Consider the following 26912-nt stretch of genomic DNA (forward strand, 5'->3'; position numbering starts at 1 on the left):
GGGCTCTCCTGGGAAGATTTCTAGAACCCAGGGGTACTTAATCTCTGAGCCACATCCCCAGCCCTTTTTATTTTTCATTTTGAGACAGGGTCTCACTGAGTTGCTTAGGGTATCACTAAGTTGCTGAGGCTGGCCTTGAACTTGTGATCCTCCTGTCTCACCTCCTAAGCCACTAGGATGACAGGCATGTGCCACTACACCCGCATACACAGGAAGATTTCTATCTAGTCAGATCCTACACCTACTTTTCATGTAAAGGTCATGCTAAGGAACAAGTTCCCCTGTGAAGAAGTGGGGTCAATAAAAATCTGACTAAATTAAGTCTTAATTATGATTAGGTCTTTTACCTCTATTGTGGATGTCTTTATGGGTCATTCACAATATTCCACATGGTACATCAAGATTTGGATGACCTTATATTTATTAGGATTTCTTGAGTTAGATGAAAACACACACAGAGTGTGGGGGGAAAAGAGACAGTTTAGAAAGACTCAGTCTCACCCTTACATTAGAATGGTGGGAGGTTTCATTTCAGTGCTCCATATGACCTGCTTTGTTCTTGTGTTGGCTCAACCAAAGCCCATGTGTAGATTGGGTCAGTCCCATCTGCCTTACAGCAGTGTTCTGCATCAGCAGACCATCACATTTAATTCCTCTTATGGTGATCATGTCATTTGCCATTCACATTCAGACGCTTTGACAAGAAAATATGGAGAACTATTAATATTTATGCCAGGACTATAAGCAGAAGTCACCTCTACCCCAGGCAAACCTTACTCTTTGTTCTTGTTACCATTTTAAAAGGCTTTATAAACCCATCCAGGTATAACCCTGCTAATTTTCTCCCATCACCAAAGACTGAGGATCAACTGGCTTATATGAACTCTGTCCTCCATAAGGGCTCCATGGCTTTGCTTTCCACTGACCACCAATGAAACCATCTGCCTTCTGGGAGCCAAGAACATCTCTAGGTCTGAATTGACCTCTAATAGAGAACCTTTTTCTATGTCCATTATAGTCTCTATCCCAGAAAATACCTGAGACTTCATATAAAAGAGCCTATATTGCTGGTACTACAAAGGCTGTATCTAGATTTTGGTAGGGTGGGAGGAAAAAGACCCAAGAGGAGCCATCACATGAAATTTTGGAGTATGCCAATCTTGCAGGGGGCAAACATGGACAGACTGCAGTCTATAATTCTTTTAACCAGCTGCATTCACCACTTCCTTATATAGCAGAAATCATGCAGAAGGAAAGCTCTAGTACTCTTCCCTTGTTCATGGCTTTAGTTCTTTTTTGTTTTTGTTTTTGTTTTTAGTCTATTTTTCCAAACCCACTTTTAATATTTAAATTCCATTCTGGTCTCTTATTTTCTACCTCAGTTCTAGATCATTTAGTGGCTGCTACCTAAAGCTGGTTTGCTTCTGATTTCCCCAGCTATAAACTCAGGTCTCATTTTCCACCGATGAACTTTGATTACCACCAATAACTCTCCCTTGATCTAGAGTTCAGACAACTTAGGGTGCCTTCAAGAGACATCTTTTAGGAGTGCTTGGGATGGGCTCCTTTACCTTGGCACCAGGTACTGGCTCACATGGCCACACTTTGATTAAGGACTCAATCTATCAAACCATTGCCTGCACTATTTATTCTCTATTTAAGAGTTTATTTTAAAAGTAGCCTGTTTTTCATTTATACTCAATTTATTTTTACATTTCTAGACTAATGTTCAAAAGCAAGTGCAAATCTATTGAATCTTACCCTTGCTATCAAGATGAAGAAACTAAGATTTCTTTTGCTGACTATTCTGTGACCTATCCAGACCAGCCACCAAATTCTTGGTTTATAGTATTCAGGTGAGACTATTAAATAGTGGTGAATTATATCATCTTTAAATGGCATACAGTATTTATATCTGTAGAGTTTTACTTATAGTAGTAAAAGTAGAGTAGTAATAACTCAGTTTATAGTTTGCTTTCATAAGTAGGTTAAAATTTTCCACATTTGTTATGGATGAATAATATAGACTTCCTTATCTATGTTCCTTTCATCAAAATATGACGATGTGAATTTTATAGTCACATTTAGAAATATGATTAAAGTAATATAACACATTAATATGCTTGTAGTATAGAAATAGATTTCACTTCTGAGCAATAGAATATCAGCTAAAAATAACAAATTATATATAAAATGGGATTTCTTAATGTAGTTAAGATTTATATGTCAAAATAACATAATTAATGATAATTTCTGAAGAAATAATATGTGAACCTTTTAGTTAGTTGGAACTTTATTTAAACTTCTAAAAAAATTTTCTTGGCACTAAATCTAATTTCAAACTTTAAGACTCAAGTTAAGAAAAGTCCATAATTTTGTGATTGCAGAGAAACATTTTTGTTTCCTCAAGATATGATTTTGGTCCCTAAAGTCTACACTACACTTCCAGTCTGTATACTACACGTCGTTAATAATGACACAATGGAACAAGTGCCAAAGGTGTTCCAAAAAGTGGTACCTCACCTTTATACCAAGAATAAGGTACGTGTAAAATTAATTCTCCCCATGTGATATAACAGTGGTGAAGACTACCAACTTGGAATAGAGGAACAGAGTCCTGTGTTTTCTTAGTACAATTCCTCTTCATTTGACAGGGGGAGGTGGTTAATGTGAATTACAGTGCATCCTTTACCTCTTGGACCTCTCACTTTTTCTCCCGAAATATTATAAAAAGAAAGCATTAGATATTCTAATTACTGAAATCATTCAAACTCTTGAAGCAGAAATGAATTATAGAGCCCATTTTAGTCTTATCCCCAAACCAGTCAGTTGGCATCTCTCTTTCTCACTGAGTTTTTATTCTACTCATAAATATTTCAGAAGATTGAGATTATACACCTGCTCACCACCCCCATTAGTCCTTTCAAAGGCCACGTAAATTCCTTTGGCATCAAGAAACACTTGGCAATGCTCCTGATAAATGAAGGATAGACCCTGATCTCTGATCTCCCCTCAAACCCTATTTCCTCTCTATATATTTAAGTCTTATGTTTATGTTTTTAATCATTCCCTCTAACAAGGAATCATGACAAAGGATAGTATATACCTGGACTGGAAGCCACAGGATCTGTTTTAGCTCTCTCCTTCCATTCTTTAGCTGTATGGTTTTGAACCTCTTCATTTTTCTGTTTGGGTTGAGGTTGTATTTGACTTCTGAGATTCATTTCAGTCTATGATTCATGCATTACTTTGTGTAAGACAGATCTAGCTAACATATTTGTAGGAATGCAGAGATAAATTAAAAATATATTAACAGCATAAAAATGTAATAGTTATTTTGAACTGTTTTGGGAATTTTAGGAAACTTTATCAAAGTCAAAACAATAAAAATCTTTATAAAATCATTTAATCCAGTTGATATATGTGTGTATATATATATATTTTTAAAGATATCTTTATACATACGTATGTATACATGTGTGTATATATGCATGTGTGTGTATATAGATTCATATATATATATATATATACACACACATGCATATATATACACATGTATACATATGTATGTATAAAGATATATTAAAATAATTTTTATTATTTTCACTGATATTTCATTCTAATTTAAAATCTTATATGTCTTTATTAAAACCTTAACATTTTAAATTATTTTACATGAGATAAACTTTTTTGATATTATAATCAGATCTTACTAAATTTGAACACATTATTAAATTGCAATTTGAGCTTAAATTTTTACTTTGAATTAAATGGAGCAAGTTTCACACTCATACTTATGAAAAAATATGAAAAACAATATTTTTGTGTGCAGTTATCTATTTGGTATTATACATTTAAACATAATTTTAAAACACTTCATTAAAGCCAATTTATCAGTATGTTATTTTATTTGTATTTAGTTACTTTTATTAATATTGATTATTTTATCTACTTTTGAAAATATATTCATGTCTCACTTAAAATAGAATAACTTGGTAATAAAACTCAATTTCTGTACATTAAACACATATTTATAAACTTTATTTAACCCACAATTCCTTTTATATTATAGTTAAGTTCCACTAAAAATTATAGTATAGTAGTGGCTCAGTGGTCGAGTGGCCCTAAGTTCAATCCCAGGCACACCTCTGCACTCCCCCCCCCAAAAAAAAACGATAGTATTATGAAATTTACTTTACTTATAAATGACACCTCCCAGAAGCAGAACTCCTGTGCTGAAACAAATATTGCAGAAGAGAACCAGTTCTTCAGTAACAAATTTGTCTTCACACAAATTATGGATATTTTGTGCCTGTTTATCAAGTTTGACTTAGATTTCCTTTTGGATAGAAATAGCTCATTTAGACCTGTCCAAGTTCTGCTGGCCTAGCCAGAAGCCACTTCTATGCCACAGACTGTGCCCAGTTCCTGAAGAACAGAGGCATAGGCCTCTGGCAAGGGTCAAGGCTCACTGATGTCAGCAGGCCCTTCCTTGAATGAGACTAACCAAAGCCAGGTGGAGCCCTAGGAGCTCCTCACAGTATCAGCCACAACCCCTGGACCGGGCACTGTGGGTGTGGTGTGGCCTGTGCTGGTAGGGATTGTTCTGGGGGCTGTGATCTTCTCTGTGCTCCTTGCACTTGCTGCCAAATTCCACCGCTGCTGCCACTACCATGCCAGCTACTGACACCGCCCACTGCCCAGAACAGAAAGTGGGAACCGCCCAGAGGTGAAGATGAGGACGATGATGGTTTCAATGAGGACAATTACATTCAGCCTGAGGCTGGTGAGCTGGAGATGGAGGGATGCAGGGACCAATTCTCCCTCTGAGCCCTGATCTTTGGATACTCCCTCTTCCCTCCATGCCTGGCAGTTTTAAGGACAGCAGGTGCTAAATGGGAGCCTCAAGCCTCAAGGACAGAGGGGAGAAGGACTTAAAGGTTGACCAGGAGTAGCACTATCCTCTCCTTCCTGACACTAGCCACCAAGTGACAATGACCTTCTCTTGCTTAATAACTCTAAATGACTCTCTGAGGTACCTGGAAAAAGCCTAACAACCGTATGAGTATGGAGAAAAGGCCCTCTGTGACTGGCCTCCGTGGGCCTCTTGGTTTCCTCTTTTGCCTTCCCCTACTTTACACCCTTCTTAATTAGATGAAGTTTTGCTTAGGTTGTTCCTTGGCCTGGGCTGCTTGACCCTTTTCTAAGTCCCCTTTGATAGTGATGAAAATCCTATCCCACAGACTAGAAATAGTTAATTTAATTTGCGATTAAATTTAAAAGTTCAAGAAAAAAAATACAATTTTGTTTAAAGGTAGATTCTATCAAAGGAATAGATAACATCAGATTCTACAAATAAGCTCTTCTTTGCTAGATAAGTTACTAATATTAATCATCAGTACTTAATTTTGGAAGGGACATTTAAATAATAGTTGAACCAAATAAGAATATGATGGTTAAAGCTCTGGTTTCTGATTGTGCAGGCTTTAATTTCACCTGTGTCTCTGCATCTAGTCTTGAGGAAAGACCTGGCTGAGCCCTGACGCTCTGGACACCTACCAGTGCCTATACTCTACAGCATACTCTCAGGGAGGTCCCCTCCTAACCCCACGGTCTTTGGAAGATGGACTACTTATTGCAAGTTCCCCATTTCATCTTCTGTGCATTGGGAGCTGGGAGGGCTCTGGCCAGTCTCTATGAACATCACAAGGAGGGACCAGGACCCCTACCAACATCTGCATGTGACTAATGGGAGCTAAGGAAGGTCTCCAAAGTAGCCTACAACCTTGGGATTTCAGCTGTTAATGTAAACAGCCTCAATATCATTCAAACTTGTCCCAAGGGACCAAAAGTCAGGCTCATTCATATTCATCACTTCCAGGACTTCAAAAAATTGGAAGAAATAAATGTAATAACAGATGTGCATAAATCAATATAAGAACACAAGAAACATGAAAGAAAAAATATCACCTTCAAAGTAAAACAATAATTCTCAATAAGCCAATCTCAATTGAAGGAAATCTATGAGATGCCTGAAGGACCTAAAATAATGATCCTAAAGAAATGTAGTGAGATACAAAAGAATGCAAATAAACAGGGCTGGGGACATAGCTCAGTTGGTAGAGGTGCTTGCCTCTCATGCCCAAGGCCCTGGGTTCAATCCCCCACACCACAAAAAAAAAAAAAAAGCAAATAAACAATACCAAAAAATAAGGAACACAATGCAGGATATGAATGAAAAATTTACCAGAGAGGTATAAACCATAATTTTAAAAATAACCAATCATAAAACTCAGAACCAAATATTTAGTCAATATAAGTGAGAAATTCAACAGAGAGCATCCACACAGATCAAGCAAAATAAAGACTTCTGGTACTCAAAGACCAGTCTAACAAACTAACACAATCAGACAAGTAAAAAGAAAAACACATTTAAAAGAATAAAGAAAGCCTACAAGGCATATGGGACATAGTCAAAAGACCTAATATAGGCATTGTGGAAATTCCAGGAGACAAAGAAAAGAGGAAGCCATTGAAAACTCATTTTATGAAATAATGTCTGAAAATGTCTGAAAACTTCAAAGAGAAATGGACATCCAGATCCAAGACTCTCAAAAGACTCCACAAAAAGCATCACAAAATCAACAAGAAAAAAAAGTCAAGTCAAAGGGAAGGCCCCTGAGACCTAGAGAGATTTCTCAGTAAAACAAAAAAGAAAACAAAAAAGAATGCTTACAGGCCAGAAGAAAGGGGGAAGATGCATTGAAAACATTGAAAGAAAAAACTGCCAACCAAGAATATTATACCAAGACAAATTATCTTTCAAAACTAAATGAGAAATGAAGTCTTTCCCAGATAAGCAAAGTCTGAGGGAATTCATCACCACCAGACCAACTTAAATACTTAAGGGCATTCTACACTAGAAATGAAAGGATAATAACTACCATCTTAAAACACACAAATATACCAATACTCTCTAGAGCAGACCATGAAAGTGAAAGGGAAGAGAACTAAAACTTAACATGTCAGAAAACTACCAAATCACAAAAAATAAATAATAAAAGAGGTGTAAAGAAGCAAAAAATATACAAAGCAAGCAGAATACAATTAACCAAATTTCAGGGATATACTCATACTATCAATAATATTCCTTAGTGTAAATGGACTAAAATTAACTAATCAAATGACATAAACTGGATAAATAAACAAAAAACCACAAGATCTAAATATATATGCTGCCTACAAAAAACTCTCTTCACTGTTAAAGATACACACAATAAAAGTGAAGGGTTTAGAATAGATAAATCATGCAAAACTGTAAAAAGAGACAAAGAAGTTTATATTAATAAAAAGGTCAATTAAATAAGAAGATATATTAATTATAAACATATATGTTCTTAGGATCACATAATAACATAAAGCAAATATTATTTAACCTGAAGAAAGAGATAGACTCTAATGAAAGGATAGTGTAGAACCTCAATACCTCACTTTTCTCAAAGGAATGACAATTAAAAAAATAAAGAAACAACTGAGTTGAACCATACTATAGATAAAATGGACCTAACAGATATTTACAGAACATTCCATCCAATAGCAGTAGAATGCACATTCTTCTCTTTCACACATAGATTGTACATTAGGTCACAAATCAAGTCTCAATAATTTTTTAAAAATAAATTATATCATGTGTATCTTCTCAGATTAGTGTTACAAATCAACAAGAAGATTGGAAAATATACAAATAAGTAAAAATTAAATAGCATGCTCCTAAATGACCAATCAATAATGGAAGAAATTAAAGGGAAAAAAACGTTTATAGAAATTAACGAAATTGAAAACAAACATAACAAAATCTTTGGGATACAGTAAAAGCAGGACAGAGGGAAATTTATAGCAATAATGCATACACCAAAACCTAGAAATGTAAACAATGTAACAAAGCACTTGAAAGACCTACAAAAAGTCAATAAAGTTAGTGAAAGGAAAGAAAGAATAAAGATCAGAGAATCAATCAATCAAAACAAAAAAGTTCAAATGATCAGTGAACAACAGAGTTTTGTTTGTTTGTTTGTTTGTCTGTTTTGTTTTTTGAAAGGATTAATAAAATTGACAAAACTTTAGCTGGGCTAACCAAGAAAGAGAGAGAGAGGGGGAAGAAAGAGAGAGGGGGGGAAGAAAGAGAGAGAGGGGGAAGAGAGAGAGAGAGAGAGAGAGAGAGAGAGAGAGCTCCAAATAAAGTGAGAGGCCAAAAGGAAACCTTGCAACTGATACCACAGAAATACAAATAATAATAATAATAATAATAAGAAGAAGAAGAAGAAGAAGAAACTACCTTGAACAATTAATTATATGCTTCAAAAACAGAAAATGTAAAACAAATAGATAGATTTTAAAATACATACAACCTACCTAATTTGAATAGAAAAGAAACAATCTAATATTAATTATAAACATATATATAATGAGATTATAATAACTAAAAATAATTTAAAATCTCTCTTCTATAAAAGTCCAGGACCCAATGGCTTTAGAGGTGCAGTCTAGAAAACATTGAATGAAGAACTAAACCCAATTCTTAAACTTTTCATATTAGAAAATTGAATTCAACTGTGTATTAAAAAGATCCTATATACCATGACCAGGTAGGATTTGTCCCGGGACAAAAGGATAGTTCATCATATACAAGTCCATAAATGTAACACAACACATCAACAAAATGAAAGACAAAAACATATGATCACTTTACACAGAAAAAGCATTTCATAATAATTGAGATCCCTTCATAATAGAACTCTCAAGAAATTTGGCCTAGAAAGAACCTACCTCAAAATCATAAAATCAAAATATAGTATAATAAGACAGGTAATATACTGAATGGGGAAAAACTGAAAGTGTTTCCTCTATGATTGGGAGCAAGACAAGGATATCTAATTTATCTCTCTTATTTGATATGTTACTAGAAGTTTTACCAAGAGCAATTAGGCAAGAGAAATAAATAAAGGAATCCAATTATAAAAGATGAAGTTAAATTAACTGTGTTTGAAGATACATGATTCTCTAGATGGAAAAAACTAAATACTCTAAAAATTGTGGGACCTTACAATAAATAAATTCACCATAGTAGCAAGATACAAAATCAACAAAATAGTCACATTTCTGTACCCAAATAAAAAACATATTGAAAAAGAAATTAAAGCAATTTCATTCACATCAGCTACAAAACAAATAGACTTAGGAACAATCTTAACCAAGGAAGTGAAAGAGCTCCAAAATGAAAACTGTAAAACACTGAAGAAAGACATTACAGAGGACAGCAAAGGAGAGAGAGGGGAGAGGAGAGAGAAAGAAAGGAAGACAGAAAGATAGATAAAACATGTTCATATTCATATTCATGGATTGGAAGAACTGATATTGTTAAAATGACCAGACTGTCCAAAGTAATCTAAAGGTTCAATGTAATTCCCATCAAAATTTCAATGACTTTTTTCACAGAAATAGAAAAAAAAAACCCTAAAATTCCATAAAACAACAATAACAAAACAGAATAGACAAATTGATACACAAATGAGAAAAACAAACAAACAAAAACCTAGAGGCATAATACTTGTCTTGAAAACATACTACAAAGTTCTGGTTACTACAACAATATGATAGTAGCTTAAAAACAAACCCATAGAATAATGGAATAGAATAAAGAACTCAGGAATCAATCACGCTCATCTGCAACTGATTTTTGACAAAGGTACCAAGAATATACAGCGGAAAAGACAGTTTCTTCAATTAATCGTGCTGGAAAAACTGTATTGCATATGTGGAAGAATGAAACTGGATCCCTTTCTCTCACCATATACAAAAATCAACTAAAAATGGATCAAAGCCCCAAATCTTACAGCTGGAACTATGAAATTATTACCATAAGAAAATGGAGGAAACACTGCAAGACAATGGCATAGGCAATGATTTTTTACATAGCACAGGCAACCAAAGGAAGAATAGACAGATGAGAGTATATCAAATTAAGAAGCTTTCACGTTGCAAAGGAAACAAGAAGGAGGATTGAAACAATCTACAGAAAGAGAGAACATATTTGCAAATGATACATCCAACATATGTATATGATGTATATGATGTATATGATGACATCCAGAATATACAAGGTACTAAAACAGCCTGTTATGGTTTAGATATTAGGTGTCTTCCAAAGATCATGTGTGAGGAGGTTTAGAGGAGAACTGATCGGGTATGAGAGCCTTAACCCAAGCAGTGAATGAATTCCCTGATGAGAATGACTGAGTGGAAACTGAAGGCTGGTAGGGTATGGCTGGAGGAGGTGAGTCATTGGGGACATGCCTTTGGCGTACATATTTTATATCTGACAAGAGGTGTGTGTCTCTGATGTCTAATCATCATGTGAGCTGCTTCTCTCCACCACACTCTTCTGCCATGATGTTCTGCCTCACCTTGAGCCCAGGGGAATGGAGCCTGCTGTCTATGGATTGAGACCTCTGAAACCATGAGCCCACAAATAAACTTTTCCTCCTCTAAAATTGTTCTTGTCAGGTCTTTTAATCACAGCAGTGAAAAAGCTGACTAATACACAGCTGAACACCAATAAAACAAACCCAACTAAAAATGGGCTAAAAAATAACAGACAATTCTCTAAAGAAAACACACAAATGACCAACAAGTATGTAAAAAAAAGCACTCAATTTCAATTATAATCAGAGAGCTCCAACTCAATATCACAATGAAATATTATTTCACCCTAGGTAGAATGGCTATCATCAGGAAGACAATAACAGATGTTGGCAAGCATGCAGAGGAAAGGGAATTCTTGTACTCTATTGGTGGAAATGTAAAGTAGTATAGCCAATATGGAAAACTATTTGCAGATTCCTCAAAAAACTAAAAATAGAACTCCATATGATCCACTGATTCCTTTACTGGCCATATATCCAAAGGAGGTGACATTTTTATTCCCCTCAAAGAGGTGTGTGCACCTTTTTTCCTGTTACAGCAGTAGTCACAATGACCAGTACATGGAATCAGCCTAGTTGCCCAGTTATCCTTTAGCAAGAAGAATGGATAAAGAAAATGCGATATCTTTACACAATGGAATGCTATTCTGCAAAAAAAAAAAAAAACAAAACAAAAAAACAAGAAAGAAAGAAAAGAAAGAAAAAAGAAAAAGAAAAAATGAGAGAAAGAGAAAAATAAGTTAGTTCTTGACCTCATAAATTCATGTTGGTTTTTAGAAATCTGATTTCTTCTTCTTTTGTTTTTTCATGAGGCATCCTTTTTATCATCTGCTGTACAACTTTGGTAAAGAACCATTGTTAAATATTAAACTTACTAGCCCATGTTTGCAGGTACATTTTAATTAAAAAAATAGAATAGTTTGCTCTCTTTCTTTTCATGATTCTCCAAGACCATACAGTATGTTCCAGAATACTCACCTATGAGATTTCTCAATTCTTGGTACCTTATTATGTCACTCTTTTATTCTAATAGTTCTAAAGTCATTTAGCATAGCCAGCTCCTGTCTTATAATCCTAGCACTGGTTTATCTTTGATTTTCACTTGCCAATATCTCTCAGATGATTCTATAACTTTTTTTCTCTTAAAATTACAAACACAAGAGTCAATGTTTTGTTCTTTAAATGCATTAATACAGTAAACTCAAACACAAGAATAGCAATAAATCCGTGCATATTACACTTTGTGAATAAATATGCTTTTGCATATGTAATTTTTATTTGTCCCAAACATGATATCAAGAGTTTCTTATCAGTATTTGAATTCTCATCTCATTATGAATATTGAATTTCTGGATTATATCCCTAGATAGCTACTGAGATTTTATCTATTCATTCTGGATTGTGTGTATACAAATTTTTGTTTCTGGAAATCTAAAAGCATCAGAGTTTCCTCTGTAACAGAATAACTGGAAGACAACTCTTTTTATTCCTTATTAGGAGCATTTAGATTTACAAACCCTGAATTTCTTTGAAATTTTGCATCTTGTTATATCAAGCTGTGATTAATTGATTCTTTTGACAAAATATCCAATTATGTTGAACCAAACTTTTATCTATAATGAAGTAGTCAATTTCCTATATTCTTTAATAGTCTGTTTTCTCCAATCTCAAGAGCTCATCTCGGTATACGAATCCAGGCTCACTGGGATCAGACGCACTGTTACTTCCATAGCTTTCATTGCCATCTCAAGGGAACTCCACTTATGAATTCCTGATTTCTTCATCTCAGTATTTGAGAAAGATGTGTCTTTGAGAGTGGGAACTCAAATAAGAAGCCATTGAGCTATTCCAGAATGATGTAATCATTTTAAAATTTGCCTTAGGAAGCATTAGGGGAATTAAAAGAAAGCATAGAATTATCTATCACAATAAAGTACTTTATTTTATTTTTATGGAACCACACACACAAAAAAAATGTTAATAATTTTCCTGAAAAAATTTAAGATGATACTTTCTAAGAGGAATTTCAAGGCCTACTGAAAGTGGTTCCATGTGTATTAAGAGATCTTGGGATCTATATGTATATCGAGATAGTAAAGCATTTTAATATTATAATCTATATTATACATTTAAGAGAACAGTGACAATATAAGTCCTGTCTGTGTAATTGCTCTTTCTTATAGAAGGGATACACATTTGTGGCTGAAGCATTTACTGGTGACATGTATGCAGCAAACTCTCGATGGAAGCTACGCCTCATTGGTTCTTACACTCCACTCCCATGCCTCTCCCGGGAATCACCTTGCAATACCTTCACCATAAAAGAAATCAGAGATTACTACATACCCAATGATAAGAAAATTTTATTCAGGTATAAGTATATGATAGATGGGGACAGGCATTATTTTAAAAATATTAATATTTCTGGATAAAAATTGATTCTGCAGGAAAATCCTGCATCAGTTTTGAATTTCAATTTCTATACTCATTTGGAAAGAATGAATTTAGAGTAATGTGATTACATGGGTGTTTCACAGGATCAAGACTACATGATTGCACATAATGTTAATGATGTTTTCTTAGACTTCATCTTACTTGACTTTAGTTACACATTCTCCTTGATACTTCTTTCTCCTTGTTCATCTCCATCTCTGCTCCATCTCAGTTCCTGGTGGGGTTTCTCTTCTACCTGTCACCTTGACCCTTTTATGCTCATCTATACTCTCCTTGAATATCCTGTGCATGGAATCCAAGCTCTTTCATTAGCTGGTTCTGTTGATTCTAATTCTGACATGTCTCTGCTCTCCCTCCTCTCTATTCTCAATGTCCCTGCACTACTTCAGGCCTTTATTATGTTTAAGCTATAAAACTGTTGTTTCTGGAATCTATGATTCCATTATATTCCATTTTTTACTCTATCATTCTCCCTTTATTCACTTATATATTCATACTTTATTCCAGAGCAATCACCTTTCTAATACTCATATTTAAATGTGATTTCCCTACCACAAAATCTTTGACAGTGTCTCACCAATTATAGAATAAAATCCAGATCACAAAGAATGGAGTTCATCAGCCTCATCCAGTCATCAAGCACAGTGAAACCTCTCCCTGGAACTAAAGAGCTCATCCTGACATATAGACCATACAGTTTTATTGTGTATTTGTTTTTCCTCTTATCATGGGATATTCTCTCTCCACTTCTACACTTAGAAAATTTTATCATTTTAATAATAATATTCATCAATAAAATCTTTGCATTAAAGACTCTAGATATAGTTCATTCAGGTGATGTTCAAGTCCTTTATTCTTTCTGAGAATATGACATACAAATTTTAGCTAATTACCTTCCCATGAACTTCTATGTGAATTGACATTAATGGAAGGCCAAACCCATGTCTTCAATGTGGGACTTAGCACAGCACCTGATACATAATTGGCCTTCATTAAATATTTGTTGGTGTTGAGTGCATTGTTGGAATACTAATTTTCTCTCTTGCATTTGTCTCACACATGAGCTTTTATGGGATAGTTCACATTTAAACCATAACATACTATTATGCACAGAAAATTTGGAAAATATATAAATATATTACTAAGTAAAGAAAAGTCATCCATAACCAGACAACCTAGAAATGACTATTGTTAGAATTTTGTTGTATTTTAATATAGTGTCCCAGTTGAACATTATTAGAATCATAACTGGAGTTTTATAATTCTGATCATTTTAAGTAGCATTATAGAGTTCCACACACTGGGCTTAAACAACAGAAGTGCATTGTCTCACAGCTCTGGAAGCTCCAAGTCTGAAATCACGGTGTCAGCAGGGTGGGTCACTCTTGAGGGCTGTGCAGAGAATCTGTCCTTTCACTTTTCCTGGCATCCTGTGGTTTGGTGATAATTGCTGGTGCTACCTGGCTTGTGGATCAGCACCCCAATCTCTGCTTCAATTTCTGCATGGTGTTTCTCTTATGTGACTCTATTCCTAAATTCCCCCTCTTTATTATAAAACCACCAGTTATGTTCCATTAGGACTCTTTCCCAAATGACCTCATTTTAACTTGATTACCTCTGAAAACTCCTATCTCCAAATAATGTGACATCGTGAGACATGGGGTGGTGAGAACTATAAAACATCTTTTGTGAGAGGAGGTGACGCATTTCAGTCCATTATAGTGACCTGGATCTGGAGAGAGGAAAAAGATTTTAACAAATCAAGGCAAAAACTGAGAGCCTTGATTTATTGGAATACCTGGGGCTTGACAAATATTTGGATAGTGCCATTTATGCAGTAGAGGATACAGAGGGAGAAAGTCATGTGTAAGGTGGTGGTCAACAGGAAGACAATTAACTCCTTCCTAGCTGTTTAATAGAGTAGACAAGCAAAATAGCCACGTGACACGGGTATATGGTTGGTAGGACACTTTTGTTTGGGAATTGTTTTTCTGTTTTGGCTTGTGGGGTACCCAGGAAATTGTATAAAATGAGAATCAGACTCAGAAAAGAACATTAGGATTCTCTTGATATTTGTGGGAATGTCAATGTCTGAGAAGCCTGAAAAGAGCAGTCCTGAAAAAAAGAGGGAATGTTGCTCTGCTCATGGGGGGGATTTTTAAAGCAGGAGGAAATGAAGGTAGAATCAACCCTGTCAGGTTCTCTTGAGAGGTCAAGGAAGACGAGAACTGAAGTTTGTATACAGTAGTGATAAGCTGCTTGACACCTTGACAAGAACACGTTTAGCGCCTGGGTTGGTGACAGAGCAGACTGCAGAAAGTGACATGGTGAGAAGAGCAGAAGTAGGTGATCTACTGAGATGGCTCCCAGAAAGGAAGTGTGGCCATCCGGACTGCAAGGTGGATGTATTTGCTTCAACTGCACATGTAGGAATGTTAATGACAAGGAGGAACAAAGAGAGGGTGTTTATGATACAGGTAGCAGGATACTCAGAAGGGCAAGTTTGTAGAGAAGTGGAAAGTTGATAAAGTCCTGAGCATTTGTAAGGAATCACTAGAAATAGAAAAATGAAAACAAAACAAAATAAGACAAAACAAACAAGGTCCCTACAACTCTTCAGTGGCACCAGGGAGGAGTTAGAAAGTATGGGTTAGATTGCACGTTTTAGATTTTGAGGTTTCTCATATATACGGAAAAGGGTGAGGGTGGAAGCTGTGGGTGCTATTTCAGCTTCTCTGTGTGTTTGATCAAATGAGAACACTGAAGAGTGATGCATGGAAGGCTTCTGCCTCTGTAAGCTGTGCTCTTTGTGCAACGTGAAGGAGGATCTGATGGAATGAGTTGGTGTGGTAGTAGCAGGTTGCAGCTCTATGAAGTATGGTGGCTTTTGGGTCTGTCAAGTTTCAAAAGTGGCTCATCATATCCAAACAAAAAGATGCATTTCCTACTTGGGGATTTAAGGATGATAAAAGTAGACTCATTTTGTTTCACCCTACCATGTTGGGATCCTTTGCTAAAGAGGACTTCACAGCGTGGTTTTACTTTTTGACAATGCTTTTAGAAAATTATGCCACTTTGTTTACTGACTTGAAGAAAAACAATGCACTTGCTTATGAAGTTCATATTTTTCCCAATAGGTATTGTGTTAAAGTGGCATTACAGCATCCTCTTACAATACAGGTACGTACATCCAAGCCAGACGTATTCATCAAGCTTCAGGTGCTAGAAAATGAAGAAACCATGGTGAGCTCCATTGGAAAAGGCCAAGCTCTCATCCCAGTATTTAACTTCCTGGGGAGTGAGAAAACTGTGAGCTCCCAGTGTAAGTGTGCCTTTTGGACAGGGGGGATCTGGATCCATAAATTATGTTTTTTGTAACATTTTTTAAAGGTTTAAAGATAAGACAGCAAGTTACCATCTAAATCAGTAAAAATTGGTAGTAGAATAAAATATTTTTTAAAAAAACCATTATTTGATGCCACTGACATTTGTGTTTCAAATTAGGCTATGACTATCAGCAGACTGGTTATAATTATACTTTAAAGACTCTTCACCTTGAAGAAAAATAAAAATTTATTTTCTTCTTTATGGGCTTTAATAAGAAGAAGAATGTTCTCATTTTGAAAGACCTTTTGCCTTTCTTTTATTTCTAATTTATTGTTTTTTATAATATTCTATTTATTAAAATTAATATAAGTTTAAAATTAGGTTATTACTTTCTCTTATAGAGTTTTTTTCTGTTCAATACAAGATTCTAGACTTTAAATAGAGGATACAATCTACTTACATTTGATTTGATATGCAGAATTTTTTTCTGCCATCCTGTTATATTTCTCTAATTGATTATATCTTCTACTTGACCTTTGCATAGCTATTTGGTTATCAGCATGCTTCCTGGGTGCTGCTTCCAAATAGAGCTGGTGTTGATTATCTTAAGTGTGCTAGCAAACTGCTAAAAATAAATTTCTTTTTATATATAAAATAAGTTTTGTACCTATTTCCAGTCTAATATGTATATGTGGGCTTTTTGAGGGTTGGTTATATCTGGACCTACCAAGCAATATAGACATTAACTGGTGACACAGACTATTGACCTCCTTCCTTCTCTCCCTAACAACTGTGGGTGGGCAAGGTTAGGAAGAGTGGGCTGAGCTGCAGGCCACTGCAAATACTCTGATATCCAACCACTTTACACAGAAATTAGTAGTGTGAGCCTTTTTCTTTTCCTAATACAATGTTCTATCCAAAACAACAGTACAACTAAATGTTCAACATCTCCAGCAATTAGAGAAATGAAAATTAAAACTATACTGAGATTCCATGCCATTCTAGTCAGAATGTTAACTTACGAAGAACACAACTAATAATAAATGTTGGCAAGAATGTGGGGGAAAAGTTTCACTCGTACATTGCTGGTGGGACTGCAAATTGGTGCAACCACTCTGTAGAGCAGTATGGGGATTCCTCAAAAAACTAGGGATGGAACCACCATTTGACCCAGTTATCTGACTCCTCTGTATATATACAAAGGATTTTAAATCAGTATACTACTGTGACACAGCCACATCAATGTTTATAGCAGCACAATTCACAATAGCTAAGCTATGGAGCCAACCTAGGTGCCCTTCAACAGATGGATAAAGAAAATGTGGTATATGTACAAGATGAAGTATTACTCAGCCATAAAGAAGAATAATTTTATGACATTTGCTGGTAAATGGATGGAAATGGAGACTATCATGCTAAGTGAAATAAGCCAATCCCCCAAACCAAAGGTTGCATGCTTTCTCTGATATGTAGAAGCTAACCCATGTAATGGTGGCAGGTAGTAGGGAAAACAGAAGTTTAGTGGAATAGACAAAGGGCAATAAAGGGATGTAAGGGGGATAGGAAAAGGACAGGAAGTGGAATGAATCTCACATAATTTTCCTAAATACAGGAGTACACCACAGTGAATCTCAACATCGTGTATATCCACAAGAAATTAATTTAAAAATAAGTAAATAAAAATAACAACAAAGCCAGATGCAGCGGCTCAGACCTGTAATTCCAGCGGCTTGGGAGGCTGAGACAGAAGGATTGAGAGTTTAAAGCCAGCCTCACAAACCACGAGGCACTAAGCAACTCAGTGAGACCCTGTCTCTAAATAAAATACAAATAGGGCTGGGGATGTGGCTCAGTGGTGGAATGCCCCTGAGTTCAATTCCCGGTAATAAAAAATTTTAAAAAATAAAATAAAAAATAACAATAACAGCAACAATGACAAACAATAAAGAAGAAAGCCCATGAAGCTTACTTAAATAACAGGTGCACAAAACAGTAAGGATCCTTTTGCTCAGTCCACAGAATATTTCTAAATGATGTCTATATAAGTGGGATTTTAAAAGGCAATTTTATTTTTTAATTTAATGGATTTAATGATTTTAATGATTAAAATATTTATGTGTGTTTTTGTCATGTATATAACTTGAGTGAATTTCTATGCACACATTACACCCATATTTTAATGAGTTTCCCTATTCTTATTAAACTATCCTTTTTATTCTAGAGAGCCCTTCATCAAATATATACTTTGCAAATATGATCTTCTAATCGAAGCCTTTTCTTTTTAATTCCTTAACAGTAAACTTTTAGTACAGAATCTTTTAATTTTGATAAAGTCAAAGTTGTTGTTTTTAAAAAATTACAAGAATTTTTTTGTTTCATTTAATAAAAAAATTGCTTCATCTAAGATGATAAATAATTTATTTGATGACTCATTTTATAAGTTGTATAATATTAACATATGTTTACTTTTATGATCCATCTTGAAATAATTTCTATGTATGATATCAGGAATGAGGTAAATGTTCTTTTTACTCCCATGTGGATATCCAGTTGTCTTAGCATTGTATGTTGGAAATAAAATATTTTACCTATTGAATTACCTTGATAGTATTCAAAAATCAATTGACCACGTCTGTGTGAGTCTACTTTTAGACTCTGTTTTAATCAATTGATTTAATATCTATTTTACTCTGAAAACACATTTGCTTGAAAATCTTAGCTTTCAATTTTTATTTTTGCTTGTGTTGAATTTGGAGAGCTTAACAAAATTTGAGTTTTTCTGGCTCGTGAATATGGGTGTATCTCCCAATTTATTTTAGTCTTCTATTTCTGTCAGCAATTTTCATATTGCCAATGAGCAGATTTTGCAATACTTTTTTAAAAATTTATTTCTAAGTATTTTACTTTTATAGGATTTCCATCTAGGACTAAAAATACGTACATCATACCATTGATATCTGCATTACTTTCCTTGGGTTGCTTTAGCAAACTAGATTAGTTAAATTAGTTACCCATGATAAAGTCTGGTTCAAAAATCTTAAATGGAAAATTCTAGCAATAGCAATTTATCTTGTGCCATTTTGAGTAGTCTGATAAAATCTTGCACCATTTTTCTTTGTCCTGCCCAAGATGCATATCATCCCTTTTTCCAGTGTGTCCTCACGTTATACACTACATGCCCATTAGTCACTTAGTGCCTATCTAGCTTATCAGGTCATCATTGATCTTTGTCATGGTATCACAGTGTTTAGGTTCATGTAACCCTTATTTTACTTAATAATAGTCCCAATACCCAAGACTAGTGATGTTGGAAATTTGGATTTGGAAAGTGTTTCCTTTAAGTGAAAATGTGAAAGTACAAATACTTTAAGAGAGAGAGAGAGAGAGAGGAAGAAAGACAGACAGACTACATCCACACAACTCTTAATACAGTATGTTATTATATTTTGTTATTATAATTAATCTCTTATTGTTCTTAACTTATAATTTTATCATATATATGTGAATGAAAGATTTTTTTTCTTTTATTGATTGCCCATCTTAGATTTTTTTTGGTGCTGTTGTTCTAATTAGTTATGCATGACAGCAGAATGCATTATGACTCATTATACACCAATGGAACACAACTTTTCATTTCACTGGTTATATGCGATGCAGATTCACAACATTTGTGCAATCATACATCTACATAGGATAATAATGTACATCTCATTCCATCAACTTTCCCACCCCCATACCCCCTACCTTCCCCTCTGCCCAATCCAATGTTCCTCCATTCTTCCCTTGTCACCTCCCCACCCCCACCCCCTTTATGCATCAGCATCCACATATCAGAGAAAACATTTGGCCTTTGGTTTTGGGGGATTGGGTTTATTTTGCTTAGCATGATATTATCCAGCTCCTTCAATTTACCTACAAATGCCATAATTTCATTATTCTTTAAGGCTGAGTAATATTACATTGTGTGTATATATATCCGAGTTTCTTTATCCACTCATCTATTGAAGGGCATCTAGGATGATTCCACAGTTTAGCTATTGTGAATTCATCTGCTATAAACATTGATGTGGCTGCATCACTGTACAATGCCAATTTTAAGTCTTTTGGGTGTATATTGAAGAGTGGGATAGCTGGGTCAAATGGTGGTTCCATTCCAAGTTTTCTAAGGAATCTCCATACTGCTTTCCAAAGAGGTTGCACCAGTTTGCAGTCCCACCTGCAATGTATGAGTGTGCCTTTTCCCCCTACATCCTCTTCAACATTTATTGTTGTTTGTATTCTTGATAATTGCCATTCTGACTGGGGTGATATGAAATCTTAGAGTAGTTTTGATTTGCATTTCTCTAATTGCTAAAAATGTTGAACATTTTTTTTCATATATTTATCGATTGATTGTATTTCTTCTTCTGTGAAGCGTCTGTTCAGCTCCTTAGCCTATTTATTGATTGGGTCATTTGTTTTTTTGGTGTTAAGTTTTTTGAGTCATTTATATATCCTGGAGATTAGTGTACTATCTGATGTGCATGTGGTAAAGATTTTCTTCCACCCCGCAGGCTCTCTCTTTACAATACTGGTTGTTTCTTTTACTGAGAAAAAGCTTTTTTAGTTTAAATCCATTTCAATTTTTGATTCTTGATTTTATTTCTTGTGCTTTAGGAGTCTTGTTAAGGAGATCAGGTCCTAAGCCAACATGATGAAGATTTGGGCCTCCTTTTTCTTCTATTAGGCTTAAGGTCTTTGGTCTAATTACTAGGTCCTTCACCCACTTTGAGTTGAGTTTTGTGCAGGGTGAGATAGGGGTTTGATTTCATTTTGCTGCATATGGAGTTCCGGTTTTGCCATCACCATTTGTTGAAGAGGCAACCTTTTCTCCAATGTGTTTTTAGATCCTTTGTCTAGTATGACATAACTGTATTTATATAGGTTTGTTTCTGTGTCTTCTAAGGAAATATCATCTTAGAGTTTGTTACTAACCTCAGTTTCAGGCATCAAACAGGAGTCTAGGAACATATCCCTATAGATTAGGAGAGACTATTGTACTACAATCTGGGTAACTTAACAAACAAACCAAAAATATTCTCTCACCATTCTGGAAGACCGAAAATCTTCACAAGGCTCATGTCTTTCTTTATGATTCTGTATCTTCTTCTTTTCTGATTCTTCAAGGACACCATTGTTGGATTTAGCATGAGTATAATTCCAGACTGATGTCATCTCAGGATCCATACTTTAATTACAGATACAGCTACCCTATGTCAATTAAAGTCATATACTGAGGTTCTGTGTGTATGTATTTGTTTTGTGAGGGTCACTTTTTAATCTACTGCAATATCATACCATTAGCCTCTATCCATTATTCCACTCCATGTTTCTTTTTAGATTATTTCTATTACTTATCTTCAAGTTCACTGATCTATTATTCTCAATTTGATAGGAAATTATATTTCATACATAGTTAAATATAGATTTATTTTGATTCTTTATGTATTTTATTTTTCTTGTTGGTGTTCACCATTTTTCGTTAGATATTCTCATCTTTTCCCTTAACAACTTATGCAAAAGTTTTTTATTTTGTGTATGTGTGGTACTGGGGATTTAACCCACAGAGACTTTTTTTTTTTTGCCATTGAACACATCCTTAACCTTTTTATTTTTTATTTTGAGACAGGGTCTAGCTGAGTTGCCAAGGGTGGGTTCAAACTTGTAATTCTTCTACCTTAGCCTCCCACATAGCTGGGATTACAGGTGTGTTAAATACATCATCTATGTCAGCTATGTATCTCCTTTTTTTTTTTTTGCACCAAGGATTGAACTCAGGGCACTCAACCACTGAGCTACATCACCAGCCCTATTTTGTATTTTTTATTTAGACACAGGGTCTCACTTGCTTAGTGCCTCACTAAATTGCTAGGGCTGACTTGAACTCACAATCCTCCTACTTCTACTTTTGTTGACTTTATTTTTCAGATGTGGTCACATTTCCTGTTTCTTAATAGATCAATTATGTATTGTACATTGTGCATGCAACATTGTTAATGATCTAGATTATGCTCTCCTCATTGAAAGAATGTTGAACTATGTTCTGGAAGTTAGTTAATTTATTAACAATTTAGCATGCTTCTACCAAGATTTGATCATGAGATATTTTGAATCCAGTCCTGAGTTGCCATTACTCTAACATCAGGCTAACTCTGTTCTTGAAGCTTGGACTTCCTTGGGTCTCAACAGCATATTCTGTGTGTTTATTAAATTCACTTCATTTTGGCAGGTGAGAACATCAATATCTCTCAATACTGTGCAACTAACAGAATCTCCATTAACTCCCCACTCCTGCTCCCAGATCTCTTCTAGTAGTTATGATCTGCCAGGAGTTATTTAGTGTTTGTAAAAAGGAAGTTCAGAATTCAGCAAAAGATTCAAATGAACTCCTGTGTATATCCTAAGCTCCTCTGCTGCTCAGATATGTCTCTTTGCTTACTCAGTTGACAAACTATAGTTCTTTCGAACTCCATATTTATTTCTGAACCTAGCAGAATTACTGCTCAGGACTGCACCTTCCTGTGTCTGCCTGAGTGCTTTCAGACAGAAATCTGGGGAAGTAGAGAGATCACCTTGTACATTTTCTTACTCTCAAGGATTACAGTCCTGGACTGTATATTGTCCAGTTGCTGAAAAGAGTTGATTTATAAGTTTTGTCCAATTTCATCATTCTTTTTATGATAGGAGAATGTGTCCAGTGCCCATTATTCAGTCATAACTAGAAATGGAATTTCTTTCTCATTCACTTAATGTACCTCCAAGTATATTTGAAAAATTAATTAATAACATTTAATACCTTTCTGTTTTTATTGCTCCCAGTGGTACTTATATCATCTGTTCATTAGAAAATAATTAATATAGAAATTAAAAATTAAAGGAAACCACTTGCCTGGTGTGTGGTGTCATTCATGCAACAGCAAATGAATAAGAGATTGTAACATATTCTTTTAGCAATCAGTGGTTGTTCAGAATATGTAGTACTCTATGCAGGTCACATATTATTAGAGTAGATTTCTTTAAAGCCAGAATATTCCAAAGAATCCAGTGGTGGTAGTTTTTATCTTGTTAAGATAAACCTCTCCCTCTGAACATAATATAAAGGGATATAACTGTTTTAGTAATAGTTGTGTATATCACATATTAATATTATACTTACTGTTTCTCTCATTCAGCTAGCAAGCAAATTCTTTCAAGTCACCTATCAACCAAAAAAGAGCCAGAAGTATATTCTAAGAAGAAATTTGCACAGGGAAGTCAGAAATCCTGTAAGAGTAGACCTGGAAGTGCAATAGTAGATACTGGTCAGCCTCTGGTGGAGGAGGAAGTGGTCACTATGTCATCTGTAGAAGAAAATTCTAGCACACCACAGCAGGTATATTAACATTAAAAATTATCACTCAATTGCACTGCTCCTAAAAAAATCTAACAATAAAATAATTCTCTTCCTAGAAGTTGTCAAATACTTTCTATCTGCTATGCCATCAGTGAACAACCTGAATTGAAGAATGAGACTTTCTTGAACAGTTTCTCTATGCTAAGATCTTTAATCAAATGGCAAACTTAACCTCTATGCCAACCATAGGATGTATATGTAATCATGTTAGTTTGAAAATAAGTTATAATACATACCACTAAAGGTCATATTCTTATAACAATTACACATTAATAAAAGGTGAGTGTATGTGACCCAAGTTAGAAAGGAAAAAAAGACAATGCATTTATTTTAAAACAGCAGAATAAAATATGGCACAGCCATTGGAAACAATAGCATAAAATAGTAAAAGGAATTGAAAAGAAAATAAGGTGCCAGAAATATGTCATAATATGACAGTAATTACAATAAATATCAACCTAATAATCAACTGAAAAGCTACAGTTCTAAAGTTATATAAAAATAATATTCAAGTATAAGTAGTTCTAAATAATACTTTTAAATAAAAGGTCACAGATAATGTAAAGACAAAATGAGAGGAAAATGTATCTGGTAAACATTAATCAAGAGAGAGCTATAATAATAATTTAAATGTCATAATACATAGACTTCAACAGGGATAGTATATGAAAATTAAAAAACAAATAAATAAAGTAGATATGACATTAAGTAACACAGAGGCACTTAACTACCAAGAGACAATAAATAAGACTCAAAAACTTTGATCACAGGGGAAAAAAAGATAAGTGTACAATTCACAATTGAAGACTTTAATGCATGTCTTTCACAAACTAATAAATCAAGCTGAAAAACAAAATGAGAATGGTCGTGCATATATTTGTCAGCTTTTCACCTCTGTGACAAAAATACCTGAGAGTAACAGCTTAGAGGAGGAAGTCATTTTGGGCTTATGGGGTCAGATTTCTTAATACACTGTCATCCAACTCCATTGCTCTGGGTCCAGGGCAAGGGAGAACATCATGATGGAAGGGTATGGTTGAAGAAAACTGCTCAGCTCAAGGTAGCTGGGAAGCAGAGAGGCTGGTTGAGGTATCAGAGACAAAATACAAACCCCAAAGTCATCCCCCAAGTGACCTAGCCACAGTACTCCTTTCAAATAATTAATCCATGAAATGAACCTCTGAACATTGCTCCATTGTCTTACAAGTGAGCTTTTGGAGGGAAGTCCTTATCCAAATCGTAACAGTGATGATTTGAAAAATTTAATTACGTATCTAATTATGTAGATATCTATATAAAACACCAAGAAAACAGAGAACACAATTTTTCTTAGCACATCCAGGATATTTTTAAAAATACAGACCGTGTAATAAGCAATTAGTGGATTAAAATCCAATAAAATCCAAGTTATCTGTACTATGTAGTTATGTTTTCTTAGCATAATGCAATAAAATAGAAATTAATAATTAATGGATAGTGTGAAAGTCCCCAATGTGAAAATTAGATAAAATATATCAAATAAGAAATTATGCAAAGTATAGCACTCAATGATTATTTGAAAACTTTCAAATTGAAAAATTTAAGCAACATCTAAATACAACATCTAAAGTAGCATTTAGTGTAATATTGACTTTTAGATTAATTAATAAGGAGGTATGAATGATTAGAACTGTGTGGGCTTAGCTATTAAAAAGGAAAGGATTCAAGATCAACTCAAAGCTGAAGAATGATTTTAATAATTAGGTCAGAAATCAATTAGATGGTGAGCAAAACGCAAAAAAAAAGTCAATAAACCCTAAGTACTTATTTCTAAGATTAATAAAGTAAATATACTTCTAGTAAAATCAATCAATTAAACAGAGAGAAGATATAAATTAGCCAAATGCAAAATTTAAAAATACAGTTGATGTATAACTACACCCTATAGGTGTTTTTAATGCTATTACTATTATAAACAACTCTATGCTAGCAAATTTAAAACCTGGCAGGGATGGGGGTTGGGAAATACACAAATTCCTGTGTGGGAAGAGGAGGTGGAGAATATCAATAGTTGATTCATAAGAAAATCTTAATAAAAGAACAAAAAATTATAAAATTAAATAGGTAATCAACATCTCCCAAGACTCCCCTTGTCAAAGTGCCAAAAGCCATGTCGATCAGACTTTCAAGGAGTAAGTTATTCCAAAAATCAGAAGAAAAGTTTAAACTTTCCAATCCTTTTAAGAGATTACTGTAATCCTGATTCCAAAACTAGATAAGAGTAACACAAGATAAATGCGTAAATTTTATTTATAAAAATGGATGAAGAAGTATAGATAACAGATAATCAGTTCTAATGTGCCAGGCAATCAGGGAGCATTCATCTCAGGAGTTCAGGAGTGGCTTGCAATTAAAAAAATCTGTCAGTATAAGTCACCACAGTAACAGATTAGATGAGAACAATCGGATAACCCTGAAACATTTGATAAAGTTCAACAACCTTTGGGTATTTTTCAAACATTCTCTTATCAAACTAGGCATAGAACTTCTAAACTGCAAATGTTACATACCAAAAATCTTGAAATTAATTGAGAAATCTTATATACAAAAGCAATATATGAACATACAAAATTAAAGTGCATTTCTACTAAAATTAGGATAAGAATGCTCACTATCATTGTTGATATTTAATGATACTGGAACATTATGATGGTGGAAAGTTAGAACAATGAGAAGAAACAAAATAGAAATTCCACTTCAAAGAATTACTGAGTTATTTACAGACTTATATGACCAAAGAAACCAACAGAATAGACAAATTCAGAATTAACAAGAGATTTTAGGAAGACTGGCAAGACATTACTAATAGCAAATTCTTGTATATTTACTTATTTACCAACTATGTACCTGTTACAGTGTATGTACATTGATCTTTAATCCTCCCATCATCTTTTGAAGTAAACAGTTTCACTCTCTCCATGTGACAGTTGAGGAACCAAGAGCACATAGACCTTAAGTGATTTGTTCAATGCCAAATACCAGGTGTGTGCTAAAACTAAACCTGAACTCAGACAGATCCAACTGGTGAGGCTATACCCTTACTCACCATGCTCTGCTGCTTCTACAACTATAACACTCAGTAGCCTTCCTCTACAAGCAGCACTAATGCATCAGACAGTAGAATGTGCCAACTCTTGCAACAGCAGCAAGTATCTAGACCATAACTTAACCAAAAATAC

At 34.5% G+C, this 26912-nt stretch overlaps 1 protein-coding gene and 1 pseudogene across 8 annotated transcripts in view; both read left to right on the forward strand.

Annotated features, from left to right (window-relative positions):
• The window catches only part of Adgb (androglobin), a 160161-nt gene that overhangs the window by 97327 nt on the left and 35922 nt on the right, over positions 1-26912 (forward strand). For all 8 annotated transcript variants that reach the window (XM_048799529.1, XM_048799543.1, XM_048799545.1 and 5 more), the window contains 5 exons: positions 1722-1856; positions 2388-2541; positions 12665-12852; positions 16073-16257; positions 23474-23673. In XM_048799529.1, the coding sequence (XP_048655486.1) occupies positions 1722-1856; positions 2388-2541; positions 12665-12852; positions 16073-16257; positions 23474-23673 (862 nt within the window). The remainder of the gene's footprint in view (positions 1-1721; positions 1857-2387; positions 2542-12664; positions 12853-16072; positions 16258-23473; positions 23674-26912) is intronic.
• Positions 4026-6200, forward strand: LOC125615456 (annotated as a pseudogene).

Source organism: Marmota marmota, unplaced genomic scaffold (assembly GCF_001458135.2).
Source record: "Marmota marmota marmota unplaced genomic scaffold, marMar, whole genome shotgun sequence".
Lineage (NCBI taxonomy): Eukaryota > Metazoa > Chordata > Mammalia > Rodentia > Sciuridae > Marmota > Marmota marmota.